The sequence below is a fragment of the Colius striatus genome, chromosome 1 (genome assembly GCF_028858725.1).
Source record: "Colius striatus isolate bColStr4 chromosome 1, bColStr4.1.hap1, whole genome shotgun sequence".
NCBI classification, from domain to species: Eukaryota; Metazoa; Chordata; class Aves; order Coliiformes; family Coliidae; genus Colius; species Colius striatus.
The window spans coordinates 22,781,216-22,803,098 of record NC_084759.1 but is presented as its reverse complement, the minus strand read 5'-3'; the positions used below and the strand labels follow the sequence as shown (position 1 = coordinate 22,803,098).

Genomic DNA, 21,883 nt, shown 5'->3' with positions numbered 1-21,883 from the left:
CATTCAGCGGGATCTCGACTGGCTTGAGAGTTGGGCAGAGAGGAACCTCATGAGGTTCAACAAGGACAAGTGCAGAGTCCTACATCTGGGAAGGAACAACCCCATGCATCAGTACACGCTGGAGGTCAAACTGCTGAAGAGCAGCTCTGCAGAGAGAGACCTGGGAGTCCTGATTGATAATAAGCTAAACATGAGCCAGCAAAGTGCCCTCGTGGCCAAGAAGGCCAATGGCATTCTGGAAGGCATCAAGAAGCATGTGACCAGAAGATCAAGGGACGTTCTCCTCCCTCCCCTACTCTACCCTACCCTGGTGAGGCTTCATCTGGAGTCCTGTGTCCCATTCTGGGCTCCCCAGAGCCTCTGTCCCAGAGGGATAGAGAACTTAAGAAGAGTCCAACACAGGGCCATCGAGATGATCAGGGGACTGAAGCATCTTCCTTATGAGGAAAGGCTGAGGGAACTGGGGCTGTTTAGTCTGGATACAAGGAGACTGAGCAGGGATCTTACTATTTACAAACACCTCAATGGTGGATGTCAGGAGGATGGGGCACCCCTTTTTTCTGTTGTATCCAGTGACAGGACAAGGGGTAACAGACAGAAGCCGGAACACAAAAAGTTCCAATTAAACATAAGAAAAAACTACTTTACTGTGAGGGGGAGGTAGCCCTGGCACAGGCAGCCCAGGGAGGGTGTGGAGTCTCCTTCTCTGGAGGTCTTCAAGACCTGTCTGGACAGGTTCCTGTGCGACCTGATCTAGGTGACCCTGCTTCTGCAGGGGGGTTGGACGAGATGATCCCTAAAGGTCCCTTCCAACCCCTATCATTCTATGATTCTATGATCTCATTGAACCAAAACTAATTGTCCCTGAAATACAGAACTGCATTGTACATGAACACATACTTTAATGAATAGCACTCACGTACAACCTCTAGCATCTGAATGTTTCAAAAATAACAATGGTACCATTTGAAAAAGTATTACTAACTTGGTTTTATTTTTTCCCTATTCCTGTTTTAATCACATCAAGACACACTAAACTCAAAAATACTCACTAGTTTTTAATACCTAGTGTATTGTATTATACAATCCAAAGTTTTTTCATTTTTTGAGCATACAGAATACCATTTGAACATGCATTTAGAAGTACAAAACAGAATAAAATGAATTTTGGCTGCAGCTAGAACAAAGCAACACTTTCACAAATTGGACAACACAGTTCCACATCAGACTCTACATTAGAATTCAGACTCTGAAATTCAACTTTAACTTTAGGAAGAACACTGATGGTCTTATTATGGGATTATTTTTTCGATATCGGTTAACCACATAATGGCTTTCAAAAGCATCAGAGACATGGCTTTCACCACAGAACGTATCTGAACTACCATCTACACCCTTATACATGTCCATTTCAGCCAAGAAGACAAACAATCAATTTGTTGAAATGGTTTCACAGAATGGTTGGATTGGAAGGGGCCTTTAGAGATCATCTAGTCCAATCCTCCTGCAGAAGCAGGTTCACCCAGATCAGGTCACATAGGAACATGTCCAGGCAGGTCTTGAAGATCTCCAACGAAGGAGACTCCACAACCCCTCTGGGCAGCCTGTGCCACTGCTCCCTCACCCCTCACAGTGAAATAGATTTTTCTTATGTTTAAGTGGAACTTTGTGTTCCAGCTTCATCCCATTATCCCTTGTCCTGTTGCTAGCTACTATAGAAAAAAGGGATGTCCCAACCTCCCGACACCCATCCTTTAGATATCTGTAAATGTTAATAAGATCTCCCCTCAGCCTCCTCTTTTCTAGACAGACAGCAGAGATTAGAACATCTTTGTCTGCTGAAAATTAGATTTGGGCTTTAGGCTTTCCCAAGACTGAGGACTAAGTTGGAAGGTTCCAGATCCTAGAAGAGCAATCCTGCTCCAGCTCTGCTTTTAGTCTATTATCACTTATTTATCAGCAGTCCTGGCTGACTGGGGAGGTTCCATCTGATTGGAAGTCACACAATTTAACACCCAGATATGAAAAGAGATGGAATTATGAAATTACAGGCCTGTCAGCTGGGCTTCAGTGCCTGGGAAGCTGATGGAGCAGTTCATCCTAAGCTATATTATGCAGCATATGCAGGACATCCAGGCGATCAGGCCCAGTCAGCATGGGTTTATGAAGGGTGGGTCCTGTCCAACAAACCTCATCTACTTCTATGACAAGGTGACCCACTTGTTAGATGAAGGAAAGGTTGTGGATGTTGTTTACCTTGACTTTAGTAAGACATTTAACACTGTTTCCCACAGCATTCTCCTAGGGAAACTGGCTGTTCTTGGCTTGGGAATATTCTTTCCTGGGTGAAAAACTGGTTAGATGGTTGAATCCAAAGAGTCTTTGTCAATGGAGTTAAATCCAGTTGGCAGCTGAACACAAGTGGTGTTCCCCAGGGCTCAGTACTGGGGCCACTCCTATTTAACATCTCTATTAATGATGAGGGGACAGAGTGTACCTTTAGTAAGTTTGCAGATGACACCAAGCTGGGTGGAAGTGCCCATCTGCTTGAGGGTAGGGAAGCTTTACAGAGAGATCTTGATAAGCTGGATGGCTGGGCCAAGGTCAATGCCGTGAATTTTAATAAGGTCAAGTGCTGGGTCCTGCACTTAGGCCACAACCACCCCCAGCAGCTCTACAGGCTTGGGGAGGGAGGAGTGGCTGGAAAGCTGCCAGGCAGAGAGGGACCTGACAGTGTTGACTGACAGCAGCTGAATATGAGCCAGCCATGTGGCCAGGTGGCCAAGAAGGCCAGTGACATCTTAGCCTGGATCAGGACCAGTGTTGTCAGTTGGAGGAGGGAGGTGATCATTCCCCTGTACGCGGCTTTGGTGAGGCCGGAGATCAAATCCCATGTCCAGTTTTGGGCTCCTCTCTACAAGATGGACATTGAGGTGCTGGAGAGGATACAGAGGTGGGCTACCAAACTAATAAAGGATTTGGAGTATGTCTCCTATAAGGAACGGCTGAGGGATCTGGGGCTGTTTAGCCTGCAGAAAATAAGGCTCAGGGAACACCTTAATGCTCTTTACAAGTACCTGAAAGGAAGTTGTAACAAGGCAGGGGTCAGTCTGTTCCTCCCAGTAACAAGCAATAGAACAAGAGGAAATGGCCTCAAGTTGCACCAGGGGAGGCTCAGGCTGGATATGAAGAGGAATTTCTTTCCTGAAGGGGTTGTCAGGCACTGGAATGGCCTGCTCAGGGAGGTGGTGGAGTTACCATACCTGGAGATGTTTAAGAGACAGGTGGATGTTACATGTGGGGAAATGGTCAAGTGGTTGATAGGGCTGGGACAAAGGCTGGACATGATGATCTTAAAGGTCTCTTTTCCAGTCAAAACAATTCTGTGATTCTACTCATGACATTTTCCACTCCAAAGTTTTTTCAACACTCAGCAAGGATCATTAAGATTTTTACTGAGGATACATATAAGAGAGGGAAACCTCAAATTCCAATCCCTTCTCTTAGTATCTCACTTGAATAACACTTAAGCTAGACATCCAAAGTGTCTGAAGCAAGGAAAAAAAAAAAAAAACCAACAGTTTTTCCCTCTCAAGAAATTATCTTCTTCAGTACTTCCATTTACTGCCTTCAACTTTGGTGCTAAATAACTAAAAGAGACTCAAACCTACAGGATGGCTATGACAGGAAATACTGGGTAAAAACAGTGCCAAGATATAACCCAAGAGGAAGCATTCTTCCTCTTACCTCTTTGTCATAAACTGGATGAAACTCTTCGACGTATCTATCAGAGCTTGTCCTGCAACCACAAAAGTTTTGTTCAGCAGAAACAGGTTTGTGAAAACCTATCTCAATAGCCCTAGGAAAAGGTCTCCGTTGTTCTTTATTTCTCAAAATGTGTTTAGAAATTTGCATCAAGAAGCGAATTCTGAAATCTGTACAGACTGCAGAACCGCATGACGATAGCACAAGTTCCTAGCCTCTTTAGGAACGTACATCTTCAACATTTTCTACTATAAAATCTGCAACTTATGAAACTCCATGAAAAGGAGTACTATAATTTGTTAGCCCACTCAGAAAAAAATAAGACAGCTCTAAGCCTAATTTTGCTCAAGCAAAAATCAAGGTGCCTCAAAACTGGACAAATATAGCACAGTAGAGAAAGCTCTACTTGAAGATGTAGTATAATGATGAAGTATAATCAGTACGTAAGATTACTAGATAGTATGTAATCAAAAGTGCAACAATTCAGAGCTAAGAAAATACAACTAACAGAAATCCCTAGTTATCTCTCTTTGTCTGGAAACAAAGGATGTACCATAGCTGAAATTGTACCATTTGCTCTACTTAGCAAGTAGGAAGCACTTCTGGCACAACCACTAGATCAGAAATTGAGTCACTTCTACTGTAACAGGTGATTCTTCTACCACAACCATTTTTTAATCCTACTGTGGAAAAAACAAAACAAGCAAAAAATAAAACACAATAAAAAGGCCACATACACTCTTAAACCATGGAGACACAAAAGCACACATTTTACTGTGTTATCTTGCCTTGCAAGGTTTTCTCTAAGACTCAGTTCACTCTAGATTCAGTCTATGTAAGTGATGTTGTTTGGCAGTTGGAAAGCAGGTTTGACTACAATTTAAGACAGCACACAAAATCTATTTTTTTTTCCCTGAAACAAATCCCCACATTTCTACTGCTTTTTTCAAATCTGGCATTTCTCTATCAACCATCTCCATCTAGTGGGATCAGTGATGTTTGTAGAGTTTTCCAATTCATATCAGAAATAATTATCCTCTGTACAAAAATACTACTATGTTGTCTCAATACAGATTTTATCTACAAAACACAGTAATCATCTCGTGGTAGTTTAACTGGAAATAGCAGGGGTATTTTCCCCATCAAAGGGATTAACTATCTTCCAAAGGATTATGAAAAAAGCTATAGACATATCAATATTTCTGAAGTAACAAATCACTGTCTGCAAATCCTAATAACAGTTCAGTAAATATTAATTTTCAATATAAATCCAAAAATCTACAAGTTATTTTAAGATGTAGTATGCATCACTTTGTCTGATGAACATATGACCTGACCAACGCTCCTATCCCAGAGCCACCTAAATGTCAGGCTGAAGCAGAACGAAAAACAAGTAAAAGGCATTCTAAATCATACCACCTGGTGTGGTAAAAGAGATTAATTCAATTTACCTTTAGTTTATCTGGTGAAGTGTATGGAGCTTCTGGGGCATAAATTCTGAAAATATCAGCAAGACAACATGCTACCAACAGGCGTACATCTTTATCAGGATGTTTGAGGAAAAAATCTGAAGCAAGATGTAAAGCAAGATTTAGGTAAAGCTCCTTTTCCTCTTCAGAGTCCTGGTCCATATCCATGAAAGTTTTCACAACCATCTAAAAAGACAAACAGACAACAGTATCTAAAATTAAGTACTTGGTGTTAGAGTCCTTACTGAAAAGTTCCTCTCCTGGTTCCTGTACAACTTCTATCAGAAGCAGTATTAGCAATGCAATAGTACTTATTTGAGTAACCAGTGTCTTTTTTTTTCCTGAGGCACAGGAAGGTCCTAGTCAAGTCCTCTCTATCAGTTGTCTCAACAAATCGTCTCAGTAGAGATACTGAGCCTACCTGTAGTACTTGACATACCTATTTAAGAAACCATACAGTCATTTTGGCCACTGGAAAAAAAAAACAAAAACAAAAAACAAAAAAAAAAAAAAAAAACCAAAACAAAACAAAAAAAAACCCCAGCATTCACTCTTCTAGCCTTTCACCGAAAAACTTAAAATGCAGCAAAACTTCATTAAAAATATTTATTTCTCCCTAAGGTATTTTGGGTTATGATTTATTTTCCATTTATTCTCTTTCAGATTCAGTGTCTTCTCTGATACTGCTCTGAGGATAGGTTTATCCCCTGTGCTGCCCAGAAGGGAAGCACACACTTTCAGTGGTAGCTTATAGAGAGCTTGAATAAGCTCAGTGTAGCCCAGCAACATGCATGTTGTACAACAGGACTAAAATGCCCATTAGCATTACTAGGGTCCAGTAGACTGAAGTTTCACAAGAAAAAAGTCTAGGACAAAATATGTTTAACACCCAAAGTATCACAAAAGCAAGAAAAGGCAAAATTAGTAACTGCTAGTTGGTGAGAATCCTTGTATTTTAAAAACTGTTTGGAGAAGAAAAAAAAAAAAAACTATTGACAAAACAACATAATTATGCTGTTCTCCAATTTCTTATTTAGATCAGAGAGGAAGGGGTGAGAGTTTAAGGAGTTTAAACTCTCACTAACAAAATAGTAATAAAGACTTAATTACATAATCCTAAAAAATAAAGTAATAATCCTCATGTATTTCACAAGTGCAGAGAGTAATATTTTTCAAGAATAATAACGTCAGTGGGATTCCTCCAAAAAAACCCAAGCCCCACAACCCTAAGTCCTAAAAATTACTTTGCTACAGGCTGGGGAGTTAGTTCCCCAAAATTCACTTTTTTCATGTTTTCCACTCCTTTCTTCTCTAAAAGTACTGATTTACTGTAGAAGCTGAAATAAAATTTAGGAAGTATTTGAAATTACTATAGGTTGTTTCTACTGATGATTTTTTTATAACCTCATTTAAATGTTTTTGGCCAAGTCGTTTCAAAACAGTGGTAGACCAGAAGGCACAACAGTCAACAATTTCCTCCTCCTGAGCACACAAAAAGTAAAGCAAAGGAAAAATTATCCTTTCAGACAGAAGATACAGTAATAGTATAGCAGAAACTTCAATCTGCAAATAGTTACTTGTTTACTAACCTTTAGCCTTCTCACCATCTCTTCTTTAGATATTTTATCAGAGATTTCTTTGACTCCTGGAGGATAAGTGATTTTCCCATCATTGGCTCTCGTCTTTGAATGAGCCATGATTTCGAAAATTTAAAACTGGAAAAGAAATTAAGAAGTTAATGTTGTTAAGCTAGTTTATGTTTGCATTATCTGTCCTACAAATAAATCCAACTAGAAATATACTGACAAAATCCATACAAGGAAAAAAAAAAAAGGACAAGAGATTTTAATTATTTTCAGTAACCTATATTGTAGCAGACAGCAATGCTTTTGATATTCAGGTAAATTGCGCTATACTACATTAAAATTCTCAAGAAGTACGCAGCAGCGAAAAGCTAACACATACAGAGAATCTTAAGGGTTACTCCTCATTCCCAAATGTATTTGATCTTCACACTCCAAAATGCAATAAGGAATCATCGTACTCTATGAAACACTTTCCACCAGTTGGTAACGAGTCCTAGCCAGCTTGTATTTTCAGACTCTTAGAAAAAAAAGACATCCGAAGTAGACTTTGTGTTTTCCAAACAATTTAATAGAGCATGATTTCCCCAAAAGTCTGAACAGTAGTGCTGTTCAAGTGTTACACACCACCAACTTCAATTTGCCAATACTGCCGGACAAGCAGCAGACCAAGGACGAAGAAGGGACAGGAACAGAGCAAAATAACTGGAAGTCTCTGCTCTATGCCACAAAGCCAAGTTTTTAAGCAAAAGGCTGCAGACAAGCAATTGTATTTTCTCCCTAAATTTCAACTATGAAAACAACTGAATTACTGGGTTCCTCAGTCCTTTTAAACTGATGCAAATGCAGACTGTCACCTAATCCATCCTAAGTTATGCAAAGTTCCACTTCTGTAGAGAAGGAAGCAAACCGAAAGCTTTACTTACAAAAAGCAAGTATTAGAAAACACAATGAAAAAAAAAAAACAACTATACAGCATGTATTATGATAATTACGATTTCTGGAAAAGATGATACCACGGCAGTTACAAGTCAAGAATGCAACATAGGAAATGAATAATATCAAGGCAATGGCAAAGAAATGTATTTGAAGTTTTAAACACTTCCTAACAGCCACCACTTTCTTAAACTCTGAATTCCAAGTCAAACGTTTTCTTCCTCTACCAGAACAATCTATGTACACTTCAAACTTCCAGGACTGTACCATCAGAAGTAAAAATCAAACACAATCCACAAGAAGAGATGAGCTAGAAGCACGTTCCACAACAGGACCGTGCAACTTGCATAATTGAGACTTATTGGCCCAAGAGAAGGAGAACTAGAACATAAAATGTACTCATCCATCCACCCCTGCAAAACATCCAACAAATTCTGTATTTTTCAATCCCCATTTCATGGTAACAATCTACATTACAGTTTTTGCTTTACATTTAGTATTTATTTACTTATTTACAAAGTTTTTTTTAATTATTATTTACAATTTACAATTATTTACAAAAACTTATTTACAAAAAGCTAATGTTGACATTTAAATAGTCTTTGTAAACAATAGAAACAACACATCTTTATTTTAGGAAATTAGGAAAGTATGAGCAGAAGGAACATAATCAGGCATCATCCAACAGCCATGATATGAAATACACTACAACAGCTACACAAAAGCCCACTCTGTTCTTTCATCTTCTCTGTACCTGTATATGTATACTGTACTGTATATGGCAGTTGAACCGAGTGCTACCCAGTTGTACTAAACAGAGAGGATGAGAAAGCAGAAAGGGAACAAAACTCATTGAGGTAAGTTTCTCCAATAATCACAAGAAAACAGATGTCACCTTTTTCCCTGTTATATTTCTTAATGCATTGTCATGTAGTCTCTTTTCCCAGCTGAGCCATCCCAACTCTATCAGCTTTTCCTCATAAGAGATGTGCTCCAGTCCTCTGACCATCTTTGTGGCCCCCCTTACTTCAACATGTCCTTCTCATGTCGAGGGTCCCAGAGCTGGGTGCAGTACTGCAAGCGGAGTCTCACCAGAGCAGAAAAGATAAGAGAGAATCATCTCCCTTGACCTGCTGGTCATGCTTCTTTTGATGCAGCCCAGGATACAGTTGGGTCTTCTGGGCTGCAAGTACATATTGCTAGTTCATATTCAATTTTTCATCCACAAGTACCCCCAAGGCCATCTCCACAGAGCTCCTCTCAATTCACTCATCACCAAGTCTGTGCTTCTGCTTGCTCTGACCCAGATGCAGGACTTTATACTTGATCTTGTTGGAACTTCATGATATTTGCACAGGCCCACCTCTCAAGACTGTTAAGTCCTTCTGGATGGCATTCCTTCCCTCCAGCATGTCAACTGCTCCACACGGCTTAGTGTCACCTGCACATTTGCTGAGAGAGTGCACTCAATACCACTGTCCATGTCACCAACAAAGATGTTAAACACCACTGGTCCCAGTACCAACCACCTCTGAGGAACACCACTTGGCAGTGCTCTACACATGGAGAACAAGCTGTTAACCACAAATAGAGTGCAACCATCCAGCCAATTCCTTATCCACTGAGTGGTCTCTCCATGAAAGTCTGTTCTGGTTTAGCAAGGAGCAGCTTTTGGCTTAGTAACAGGGGGAGCGGGTTGCAGTGAAGACCCGGTAAAGAGTTTGCGGACTCTCCCCCGGCTCCTGGGTTCACACCCACCTCCGGCCCGGCTGGGCCAATCTGGCGCCTCTGCCATCACTATTTAAGGGACGGGAATTGGAATGCGAGTCAGGAGGTGGAAGAGTGATACAAGATGGAGGCGACCAAGCGGACCCTTCGGCCAGAGAAGGAGGAAGGAAGGAGAAGCAGTAGACCAGAGACCCTTCTGCAAGCCGTGGCGAGAATGCAAGCTGTGCCCCTGCAATCTATGGAGACCCCTGGCAGGACTGAGAGTTACCAGCAGCTCCATGTGAGTGAGCCCGGACGGGCGAGGGACTGTGTGGGGAGACGGCCATGGCCCAGGCCGTGTTGGAGAGCCTGCACGCCGCAGAGCAGCCCCACACGAGAGGCAGAGAGGAGCAGCAGCCTTTGGAATAAGTGCGCGTCGGAGCAGCCCGTGCAGGGCTGCCATGCGTGTGAGTTACCCCACGGACTTGCAGGGAGGACTGGTGTGGAGTTCACCCGTCCTGAGGAGGGACAGACGGCAGAAGCTAAGGGGAGCAGACTGACTGAGACCTCCACTGCCTGCCCCCCCGAACCGTTCAGGGGGGGGCAAGGTAAAAACCCCGGGATCAGGGCTCTGAGCCCGGGAAGAGGGGAGGGGTGGCAAGAAGGTGTTCTTAAAAAGGCTGGTTGGACTCTTCATTGATGTATTACTCTGTGTTGTTTCGTTTTGGTTATGTTTTGGGTTTTTTGGGGGTATGTTTTAGTTGATGTTGCATTAAATTATTTTCTGTTTTCTTCCCCAAACCGAGTAGCCTGGTCTGTTTTGTCCTGAACCTTAAGCAGCAATTAAGTCCTCCCTGCCCTTGAGCAATTCTCAGCCTCTTCGGTACTCAAGGCTAATCATGGTCTTTGTTCCCTGATGGGCCTAAACCAACACAAAGCCACATCTCTCAAATTTAGAGACAAGGACGTCATGCCCAACAGTGTCAAATGCTTTGCAAAAGCCCAGGCTGATGACATAAGTCACTGTTATCTTATCCACCAACAGCATTATCCTATCATAGAAGGCCACCAAATTTGCAAGACAGAATTTTACCTTAGTGAAGCTGTCACCAATCACCTCCTTATTTCCCATGTGCCTTAGCATAGGTATAGTCCTATTTGGACATTTTGAAACAATGCAAGGACTGGAAGGGATCTCGAAAGATCATCTAGACCAACTCCCCTGCCAGAGCAGGACCTCCTAGAGTAGGTCATACAGGAATCCAGGCAGGTTTTGAATATCCCCAGAGAAGGAGACGCAACAACCCATCTGGGCAGCCTGTTCCAATGCTCCTTCACCCTCACAGTGGAGAATTTTTTCCTTGTATTTCTTTGGAACCTCTTGTGTTCCAGCTTATACTCATTGTCCCTGTCATTGGACATCACTGAGAAGAGCCTGGCTCGATCCTCCTGACATTCACCCTTTACATATTTGTAAACATTAATGAGGTCACCCCTCAGTCCTCTCTTCTCCAAGCTGAAGAGCCCCAGCTCCCTCAGCCTTTCATCAGAAGGAAGATGCTCCACTCCCTTCATCTTTGTGGCCCTGCACTGAATTCTCTCCAGCAGCTCCCCGTCCTTCTTGAACTGAGGCGCCCAGAACTGGACATAACATTCCAGATGCGGTCTCAGGAGGGCAGAGTAGAGAAGGAGCAGAACCTCTCTTGACCTACTCACCACAGCCCTTCTAATACACCCCAGGATGCCACTGGCCTTCTTGGCCACAAGGGCACATTGCTGGCTCATGGTCATCCAGGTGTCCACCATGACCCTCAGGTCCCTTTCCCCTATACTATTCTAACAGTTCATTCCCCAGTCTGCACTGGTACATGGGGTTGGTTATTCTTCTCAGATGCAAGACTCTACACTTGCCCTTGTTGAATTTCATTAGATTTCTCCCCATTCAACACTCCATTCTCCAAGAGATAACAGTTACCCTATTTTCTATTCTGGCCCGTAGACAAAACCACAGTGGCACAGGTTATCCTCTTGCAGCCCACGGAGTATCATGTCAGAGTAGATATCCACAGTGTAGCCTATGTAGAGTAGCCCACACTGGAGCAGGCCCCTGGCAGAACTCATGACACCACAGGAAACCCATGCTGGAGCAGTCTGTTCTGGAAAGACTACTGGAGTAGTTCTTGAACTGCAGCCAGTGGGAAAGACCCTCTTTGGAGACATCTGTGAAGGATTACATCTGTTTAGTTCAGACTCATGCTGCAGCAGTGGAAAAAGCATGAGGAAGGAGTTGAAGAAGTGAAGGGTTATGAACTGCCCAAAACAACTCTTCCTTATATCCCCTGTACTGTTTGATGGGTTTGGGGGCAAGGTAAAAAAGGCAAAAAATGAAGCTGAGTATGAAAAGAAGGGAGACTGGGGAGAAGGTATCTTCAGTTTTGTCTTCGTTTCTCATCATCCTGCTCTATTTGTAATTGGCAGTAATCTTTCCTAAGGCAAGTCTTTTCTGCCTGTGATGATTACTTGTGAGTGATCTCCCTGTATTTATCTTCTCACACAAACTTTTTCACCTTATTTTACTCCACGTTTCTGTTGAGCACTGGAAGAGAGCAGTCAGGTAAATGCCTAGCAGTTAGTCAAGATTATGTAATAGGGCATATAATTCCTATTTAGTGTTTTCGGCACTTCTGAGGATGTTATTAATTTTCTATAGACTACATCCAATCTTACAGGAACAAATATTAATTTTTAAAAGGTTCAAGGAAATAGTCTATTACTTAAACTGTAACAGACAAAGAATAACGAACCTTTTAAATTTCCCATGAAATATAAACTTGCAGGTCACTTCTGAAAGTGTTTAAGGATTAATGGTAAGTCTTACTGAAAAAAAAAATTAAGAATAGTGAAAAACAAAACCTACCATTGAACAAGAGAAACATCAATGATAAACTATTCCCTTGGACAACAGTTATCATAGAATCATAGAATGGTACGGGTTGGAAGGGACCTTTAGAGATCATCTAGTCCAACCTCCCTGCAGAAGCAGGGTCACCTAGATCAGGTTGCATAGGAACATGTCCAGGCAGGTCTTGAAGACCTCCAAGGAAGGAGACTTCACAACCCCTCTGGGCAGCCTGTGCCAGGGCTCCCTCACCTGAACAGTGAAATAGTTTTTTCTTTTGTTCTTTGTTTCTTATATTTAAATGGAACTTTTTGTGTTCCAGCTTCATCCCATTACCCCTTGTCCTGTTGCTAGATACCATCGAAAAAAGGGATGTCCCAACCTCCTGACACCCACCATTTAGATATTTATAAGTGTTAATAAGATCTCCCCTCAATCTCCTCTTCTCCAGACTAAACAGTCCCAGTTCCCGCAGCCTTTCCCCGTATGAAAGATGTTCCAGTCCCCTGATCATCTTGGTGGCCCTGCTCTGGACTCTCTCCACAAATTCTCTGTCCCTCTTGAGCTGAGGAGCCCAGAACTGGACGCAGTACTCCAGATTAGGCCTCACCAGGGCAGAGCAGAGCGGGAGAAGAACCTCCCTTGACCTGCTGGTCACACTCTTCTTGATGCATCCAAGTTATCACTTCAACTACTACCTAAAACTGAACTAGTTTGTTACATCCCCCTGCTAAGTTTCTGTTCTTCTAGACTGACGGTGTAGCTAGGCATACCTAGCTCTGTCAAAATAATCTGTGTTGAACACTTAGTTGGGCCTACGATTTTGGGGGGGGAGGGCGGAGGTTTATTTTTAACTTGATTCTAGCCAGGGTTTCACACAACAATTACGCCAGCCTAACTTTTGTCAAGGAAAAGCAAGACAGTGACAGCTAAGAACAGTAGCCTGAAACTAAGAAAGATGACAAAATACATACTCTATGCATAATAACAGAAAAACTAAAGCACAGAAGAAGTATCAAAAGTAGAAGCTGCATTTATTGGACATTAAAATAGAATAGACTACAGTCATCTATCTCCTGTGACAAAAATGTTAAATTGAAGATCATATTGAATGTAAAATTAGGATTATCAGACAGCCTATAGATGGGGAACAATTCATTACTGTAAACCAAGGTAATTAGTAAAAGGTATCATTGTCAAAATTTGACAAAACTCAAATAAAATACAAACTAGTAATTCTGTACATAATTAACAGGAATCTATAGCTACTCAGTTCCACCTAAGTCTACTGGCCACGATATCAAATGCTAAAAGATTCAATATTCAGATGGCTTCTATGTAGCACACAGTACCTTATGAATAATTTGAGTACACATACTCTACGTGCTCCACAGTATAAAATACAGAATACACACACAAATGAAACATATATTGATATCTAGCATATTAAGTACCTATGCAATATATATCAATAAATATCATTACAGCATATTGTGTCTATGATCTAGAAGGAGAATTTAAATCACACTCTACTTAATTGTATTTTGTTTGGATGACAGTTCACATTGTCTATGGTGATTTAATTAACTGTGCTAATCACTAAAGAAACTATGCCTTAACATACATGACATCATGTGTCAACAGTACTTTGAGATCCATACATGAGTTAAATCTTAACCGTTCAGATATTTTTGTAGGTATCTCTTCCAAGAGATATATAAAGCTTTAGTAAATCAGTTCCTGTATTCCTTGTAAGTTTGTTCTGCCTTACTATTACTTCCTCCAAAATCCAGAAAAGGTGATTAACTTTACAGATGTCATCATTCCTATTCTTTACAACTTTCACTGATCTATACATAATTGTTCATGCAATTAATTCTTGAGCTCAATATCTTTAAATTATGTATACAAAACTCAAGAAACAAACATAAATTTGACCCCTACAAATACTTACACTTTGAAATCCATATTGGCAAGACATTTTACAATAAGTCACTGATAACACTTCACATTCAAAGTTATTAGAAGCCTAAAGTGAATTTAATAAATTGTTGTCATGGAAGAATACTGCATGTGTAGAGATTTAAATATATTCTTTTTACACAGTTCATATCACTCCAACAATAGGAAAGTGTAACCAAGAAAAAAGATTTGCAGATACTTATCAACCTGTTCTCCAAAACCCAGCAGCGGCCTCTAAATTGTCATGAGCCATTCCATCAAGAACACAAAGATAGTTTAGAATATCAGAGAACATTTGCATTGAAATGTCTCAGAAAACATTGTAAGCAAGTTAAATCTTTTTCATGTCAAATCACAACACTCCAAAGCTCTGTTATATAATCACAGAAACTTAAGGGTTGGAAGGGACCTTGAAAGATTATCTAGTCCAATCCCCTTGCCAGTGCAGGACCACCTAGAGTAGTCAACATGCTATTTGTCTTTTTTTTTTTTTTTTTTAATTTCCATGCCTTTTTTATATTTGCTCCCTCCATAGGTAACATCCTTGCATGAACAAATATAAACTCTTACAAATACTTGGAGAGCAGTAACTTTGCTTCGACAATAGAGCACATATGAAGAAATTAGTCAAGCTATAATTTCACAAAAGCTGCAACAAGGTATTCTGAAGAGATTACTCAGCAACTTACTCAAGCAGAAGATGCAGGCATACTTCTACTTCAGTAAGGTTATTAATTGAATTATTAGTATTCTATTAAGCCATTTATACAAAATTTCTACATACTGGTAAACTCCTGTTGTGTGTTACTGACTGACAACATTTGATGAAGGTGAGAAGTGACTTAGGTACTTTAAAAGGTCATTATTACAGTGCCAGTAAATTAAATCTATTTCCATAATAAATCTACTTTCATAATACATCTACTCTTAAGGAGTTAACTCAGCTATAAAAAGCCACTCCAAGTTGAAACTTGGCAGTTAATTTTCTGCTATTGAATGAAACAGAAAACTTAAGTTTGGACCAAGTGTGCTCATGTAACTCCAAGTTATTATTAATACTGATTCAGATGTAATGTCTAGACGAATACTTGTTGGTTTTTTTTTACATGTTCTATTATGTTATACTGTTAACTATCATTAAATGAGGATACCAGTATTATTGCTAATATCAAAAAATATTAGCTTCCAATTTCTGTAATGCAGCACTACTCACAATAAGGACTGATACAGGAAGAATTTACAGAAACCACTAATTAAAGGTCTTCTGGAATTAAGAACCATACTATAAGGCAAAGTTTACACTCTCAGCCTGGCAAAAAGTACAAGGTCTCACTACAGAAGTCTCATTAATATCAGTAACATCTGTTTAAATTAGGAAATGCTACTTTTCAACTATTTGAAAATATGACAAATTATAATATGTTAATAAAGAAACTTAACAAGTAAACACATTGTGGTAAATTAAAACATGTGCAGGCAGTAGCTCTGCAAGAGGAAATGTCTTCATAACATACAGTGGACTCAGGAAAAGAGCTAACACATAGGAATACAGAACAGAACATTAAGACAAGTCATATCTCCAAAGCCAGCATATGTCCACTAAAAAATGTCAAGTGACTTACACAGAATACAGTACTCTCTCTTGCAATCACTTAGGGAATGAACCTAGCCAAGTTCTCATTTCTAAAGATTTTTTTTTTCCACCACTAAATTAGAGAAAGCCTCTCAAAGATTAAGCAAGTAGGTAGTACTAAGTATCAACTCAGCACACAGCTCTCTCCAGTGGGGCTGTAAACACTTGAAGTGACCCAACTTGTAAAATTACAGTGTTTTTTTCCAGATGTGATTAGATGCAAAGATGTCAAGAATAAAAGTACCTCTTTTTTTGCCATCTGTGAAACAGCATTTACACTCAAATTAAGTTAAAAAAAAAAATAAAGGAACTACATAACAGAACTCACCACTAAACAAATCAACAGCTTAAGGAAAAACTAAATTGCCCAGTTATCATAGGGATCTCAGCTTTAATGCATCTACCCAAGACTAAGTAAAATAGACTGTAACCATTACAATTACAACGTATTTCTCTATGTCTTCAGGAAAAAAAATGACAGGAGATAAAAACTGGAAGACTATAGCAAAAGACCCTAACAGAAAGAAAAGACAAAAAAGTAACTGACCAAAGAAATACTGATGAAGACTGTGTTAAAAAAAAAGTGTTACAGAATTATTTGTTTCATAAACCAGAAAAAAGTGTAGGCTGACATAATATGATGGTAGTAAAATAGACACGTGCAATACATTTGTCAGCCAAATACTAGGGAAAACATTCTACCTCATTGCTTGTTAGGCAGTCATCTTATGAAAGCATACTATATAAAAGCTTTAAAAAGTCAAGTAGTCTACAAGTAGTCCTCCCAGTGTTTAACATGGAATGTAAAGTATGTGAAATAACAAAAATGCTAATAATGCACAAAATGTACAATAAGTCATTCTAATTGGCCTGAACTTAAATTTAATTGGACATGAACATGACAGTTTTCATATCATATCCTTACTAACCATTTCCAGTTCTGTACTGTCATTTATTTTGCTCTACAGTAATACAGTTCCTCAAAGGAGTTGCAAATCGGTAGGATGTTATTGTACTCAAAAAAAATCAGAAATTTAGTGTTGGATGTGCAGCTTGGATGAGAGGATTTTGCAAAAAGATAATACTTTTCTGGTAAGGAAGAGAAGCAGATGCACAAAACAGAGGTAGGTCTCATTAAATCTGGGAAAAAGCCATTAAGTTTTTGACAATGACCTTTCCACCTAATCTTCAAAGAATAAAACATTCTCATATAAAGGACACTATCCAGCTCCATGAAGTTTAGCTATATAAGAGAGGATGCTAATACTTCTTGTTTTCTTGACAGTCTCCATTTAACAACAACAAAAGAACACTAGTAACAAAAAAAAAAAAATTGACCTTCAAAAAATTTGAAAAGTTTATGATATATCCTAAGAAAAGGATCTGCATTTGAGTGTTCATGGCTCAATCATATCCAAGAACAAAACCAAGATAAACTAAACTCCATGTATTATAAATCTGACAAGGCTAAGATACCAGTTTCCCTGTCCTCTACAAATACAAAATTAGCCAAACAGTACTCCCTAGCATAAGACTATCATAGCATATCCTTTGTCCCAAAGAAAACTTGCCCAAAGCTATTGAAAAGCCACGATACACATGTTCTCTAAAGATTCTGGATTTTAATAATAAAGCCTACAAAAACTGTTTTTACTGATATGTCCATGCTTTCACAGCCTATACTTCAGCATTATTTAAGCACAGTTCTGGAAGGACACAGTCAAAACAACCCCTGGAGTCTCCAATAAGGGCATGGTAAGACTATAATAAAACTGCATGCATTGACCTAACTCAAGAAATCAGACTTCTGCCATCCCTTTCACTAATGTTATAACTGCAATAACACAAGTTAACTCAGTTGCACATACAGAAAATTTAAGCTCATCAATTCTGTACCAAAAAGGAAACTGTTTTGTGTGAAGGCACGGGTCTTTACAATAATACTGGTGAGAATGGATGATAAAACAGGACAATTTAATGTTTACTAACAATGCTCTGCAGAAATTACGCAAGATGGTAAAGCTCACAAAAGCCCTTGAAGTCCACTCACTGGAAAAAACTCATTTCATACTTCGTCTTGACATATTCACCTGGTTTCTTGATGTCATGCCTTTGAGATAGTCTGTCCTTCCTTCTGCTACTGGTGAGAAATCTGGAATACTGGTGCTCAAAATACATTTGTCAAGGGATACACTTGCAATCCTGTTTAATCTTCTGTAGACTGGAACTCAGTGATCTACCAGTATCAGTTGAGACCATAAGCATAAGCATTCTGGATATTTTTAAGTATTTTACAGATAGTGAACCAATAGCACATGGATCAATCACTGAGTAATTCCACTTCCATTCCAGCATATAAAACAATCCCCCACACTCAATGTTACCTTTCCAAAAACCACTTGTATGGGTAAGAAATGTCCACAATGTTCTATCTGTACAATATTGAGAAGTGGTGAAATTTGTCCCTATGAGCCTCTTCATTTATTATTACTGCATCTGCAAAATCTGGAATAAAAAAAACCCAAACAAAAAACCCCGCATTCTTCTGCCAATAAAACCCCATGCATATACTTGGATGACAAAAAACTATCCTCTACATCACACTTAGGATAATCTCAAGTTACTCTCACACCTATATACACATAACAAAACCTAAGTTTTGCAAACAGCATCCCCTAAGTATGTAATTCCACAGGATATGCCTTTGCAAATATTCAGAGATAATGAATGTTTACATTAAGGTGATACAAGCAGTGCCTAAAATCTGTTTTGAACGGCACAAATCGAAAGCAGAAGTGATTTAGAGATGTATACAATGCCAACACAACTTTGGGTAATGTCCATGTCAAAGGAACAAAACTGAGTTTTAAACTATTTGTTCCCTTGTCGGGGGACTAGGAGTGGAAAGAGAAGTCTTCATACTACTAAATGAATTTAAATAATCACTTAGCAGTAGTCAGAGCACTGGAGACAGAAGAGTTGCACCACAGAGATTTGGAATCACAAAAGTAAAGACAGAACTTGAGTCAAACAAATGGCCACTGTAAACAAATTACAGGGGGGGGAAAAAAAAGGCAGCACTAAAAGAGCTAAAACCAAGAAAAAAAAAAATATTACTCAATACTCATTTTCAAAGAAACAGCAAGTAAAACTTAACTCCGGGAGCAATTGGTAACAGGTATAATTCAATCAGAAGTTACTGATTGAATATACACTTAAGAACTTCACATTTTCAAATCAAAGCAACTATGGAGACAACATCTGAGAATTCATGAACTTGTGTACTATGCAAAACTTTTTAAAGGTATTCAAAAATAAAGATGTAATACAAGAAAATAAAAGCAGCATTGTCACTAACAATGCAGAGCATAAAAAAGGAATATTGTCACTATAGCAGCATTTGTTCAATATCAATAATATTTTAAGAGTATAGGGAAAAAACCCCCTGCAGGCTAAACATTTAAATACAGGGAAAAATGTAACTTCTAGGGTTCACATACTACCCTGGGACAATTTTTGTTTTATCACCCTGTGATAAAACTATTTGCACCCTCCTTGCACTGAAAAACTTTATGTTAAGCATTGAACTGGAAATCATGGATGAATGGATGCAGCAACGAATTAGATTAATATTTTCTTTGTGTTTTACTAAATGATAGAGGAACACAAATGGTTGTACATGTGAAGATTGCATTTGAACAATCAAACAAGAACATGTGCTACAAACTTGAAACACAATCAACTGTAACGAGAAAAATCAGAGGGCTGAAGTGGGGTCCTCTGCCTAGGTCCAGCCACAGGAAAAAAAATGCAACATTGGTTCTAGACAAAGTACTTTAAAAAACAAACGACCCAAAACCTCAACATCTAACACAGATCTCAAGGTACCAGCAAGAACTTGCTCAGAATACCCTGTACAATTACCACCACCTATCATAAAGATCATTAAAATTGGAAAATAATTGGACATAGTTTACCACATCAGGACAGTATATTTACAGAGGCAACAAGAAGAGACAGTCAGAAAAGTAGAAGAGAGGCAGAAATCAGTAAAAAAAAAAAAACCACTGCAAGATCCCACCCACAGAGAACAAACTACCATAAGGTAAAAGCTCAAAGATAAATAGTTCAGACAATAAAGAAAAAGTGATAACTAGAGGAAGAGTTCTAGTTTTTAAAATTGGAGTTTTGACAAATTTCTAGTCAATAACTGAAGCAACATATACAAATAGAATACAGCAGAACTCAATCCATATACAAAGGAGATTATTATCTTGCTGTTGCTGAAAAACCAGCCCTTTGATATAGTAAAATACTTCTTTTAATAGAATCACCAGAAACCGACAAAGTTATTAGACTGATACTCTAAAACAAGAGAACTAACAACCAGTGTATCAAAATTTCCTGTCACTAGTCTTCAGCCATAATTTTGACACAAACTCTCTTGTAGCAGAAGTTACTTTCAGTAAGGCAAGAATGATTTATTTCCTTCCTCCAATAGCTGTAAATGAACAGAGGGAAGGAGGCAGGAATTACCATTTTCTTCTGTATAAACTCTATTTTCAAAGCAGCATTAACAAATAAGTCATAAAAAAACCCAGATACCCTGCATTGTATTATTTTAGAAGGCTAACATCTGTAGTATTTATACATAAAGGGCAGAAAGAAAAGATGCAGAAGCAGTGTGCAAGCAATGAGGAAAATAAGGGGAACATCACAGAAAGCAGAAGATAGCTGCAACAAATAGACATTAGGTACAAATCAAATTTAATCCATGTATTGACTCTTGGTATTATTTTAGTACATTTATTAGGCAAAAATAATGCCTTATTCAGTCTTATCATGACTGCTTTAATTCTGGAAAAAAACCAAAAATCTCACATATACACTCAAAACCAACAACAAGCAAACTAACATGAATATTAGTATGTTACCACCAAAGCAAAACATCTCGCAAAATTTTATAGATAGACCATTGATTCAAAACTGCTTTGGTAACAAGTCAGAATCTGTCTACACAAACAAGACTCTCCTCCATTCCTAACTTTGTATATACAGTTCAAAAAATACAACATTAAACATTTTACATCCTACTGCAAATGATTCAATAGAGAATTACGAAAGATCAAACAAGAAGCGCTCATGTGACAGACATAGAATTGTAAGGCCTAAAAGAAAGTATGGGTATTGCATTTGCGAAGTCAGATGTTGTGCTAAATAACACTACATCCATTCCTAATCAATATGAATTACAATCCAATATTTACATTAGAGCTGCATACAGAAGTTTTTGTACGAAAACAAATTACATTCAGCTGGATGTTTTACAAATAGGAGTTGTCTACCCAGACCATTATAGGAGTTTGGCTTTTCTTTTTTTCCCAGCTAAACAGAACATCTTAATTCGTTTTTCACAAAATTTTATAAGTGACAGAAAATCACACAGTGGTAAAATAATTGTGTCCCTGAAGACAAAGGAAGAACCAATATTGTGATTATAAAGCACAAATTTGATGAAATTTACTACAACCAGCTGAATAAGTGCATTAGTGGTAGGGCTTTAAGACTAGAAGAAACTTCAAGTGATTGAGTCTAGCTATCTGCTATAGTACAGGAACCTTGCAATAAGATCACTGAAAAACTGAAGCTGAAGACTCTTTCGATGTTTCAACTCACAAAGTCTAACTTACCTTCAACACGTGTCTATATGCTTGATCAAGATGTAAACTGTCTTTACCAATAATTTATTCACTCTTGTAACTGCTTTCAGTGCCGTTGTTCAACCCTTACAGTTATTTAGCCCTGCCGAGTTATGTTTTCACAGAACAGCTGAAGTTGGAAATGACCTCTGGATGTTATCTGGACCAACCCACTTACTTAAGAAGAGTCACCTGAAGCTAGCTGCTGAGGACTGAATCTAGACGGCTTT

The 21,883-nt window shown here is 38.9% G+C and overlaps 1 protein-coding gene across 4 annotated transcripts in view; it reads right to left on the bottom strand.

The window, feature by feature from the left end:
* PDS5B (PDS5 cohesin associated factor B) overlaps positions 1-21,883 on the bottom strand; it is a 136,326-nt gene that overhangs the window by 103,626 nt on the left and 10,817 nt on the right. For all 4 annotated transcript variants that reach the window (XR_009818494.1, XM_061993678.1, XM_061993696.1 and 1 more), the window contains exons 2-3: positions 6,824-6,949; positions 5,217-5,420 (exon numbers count right to left, since the gene is read on the bottom strand). Coding sequence is in view for 3 of the 4 variants with exons in the window: in XM_061993678.1 (XP_061849662.1) it covers positions 5,217-5,420; positions 6,824-6,931 (312 nt within the window). In the remaining variant the exon portion in view is untranslated. The remainder of the gene's footprint in view (positions 1-5,216; positions 5,421-6,823; positions 6,950-21,883) is intronic.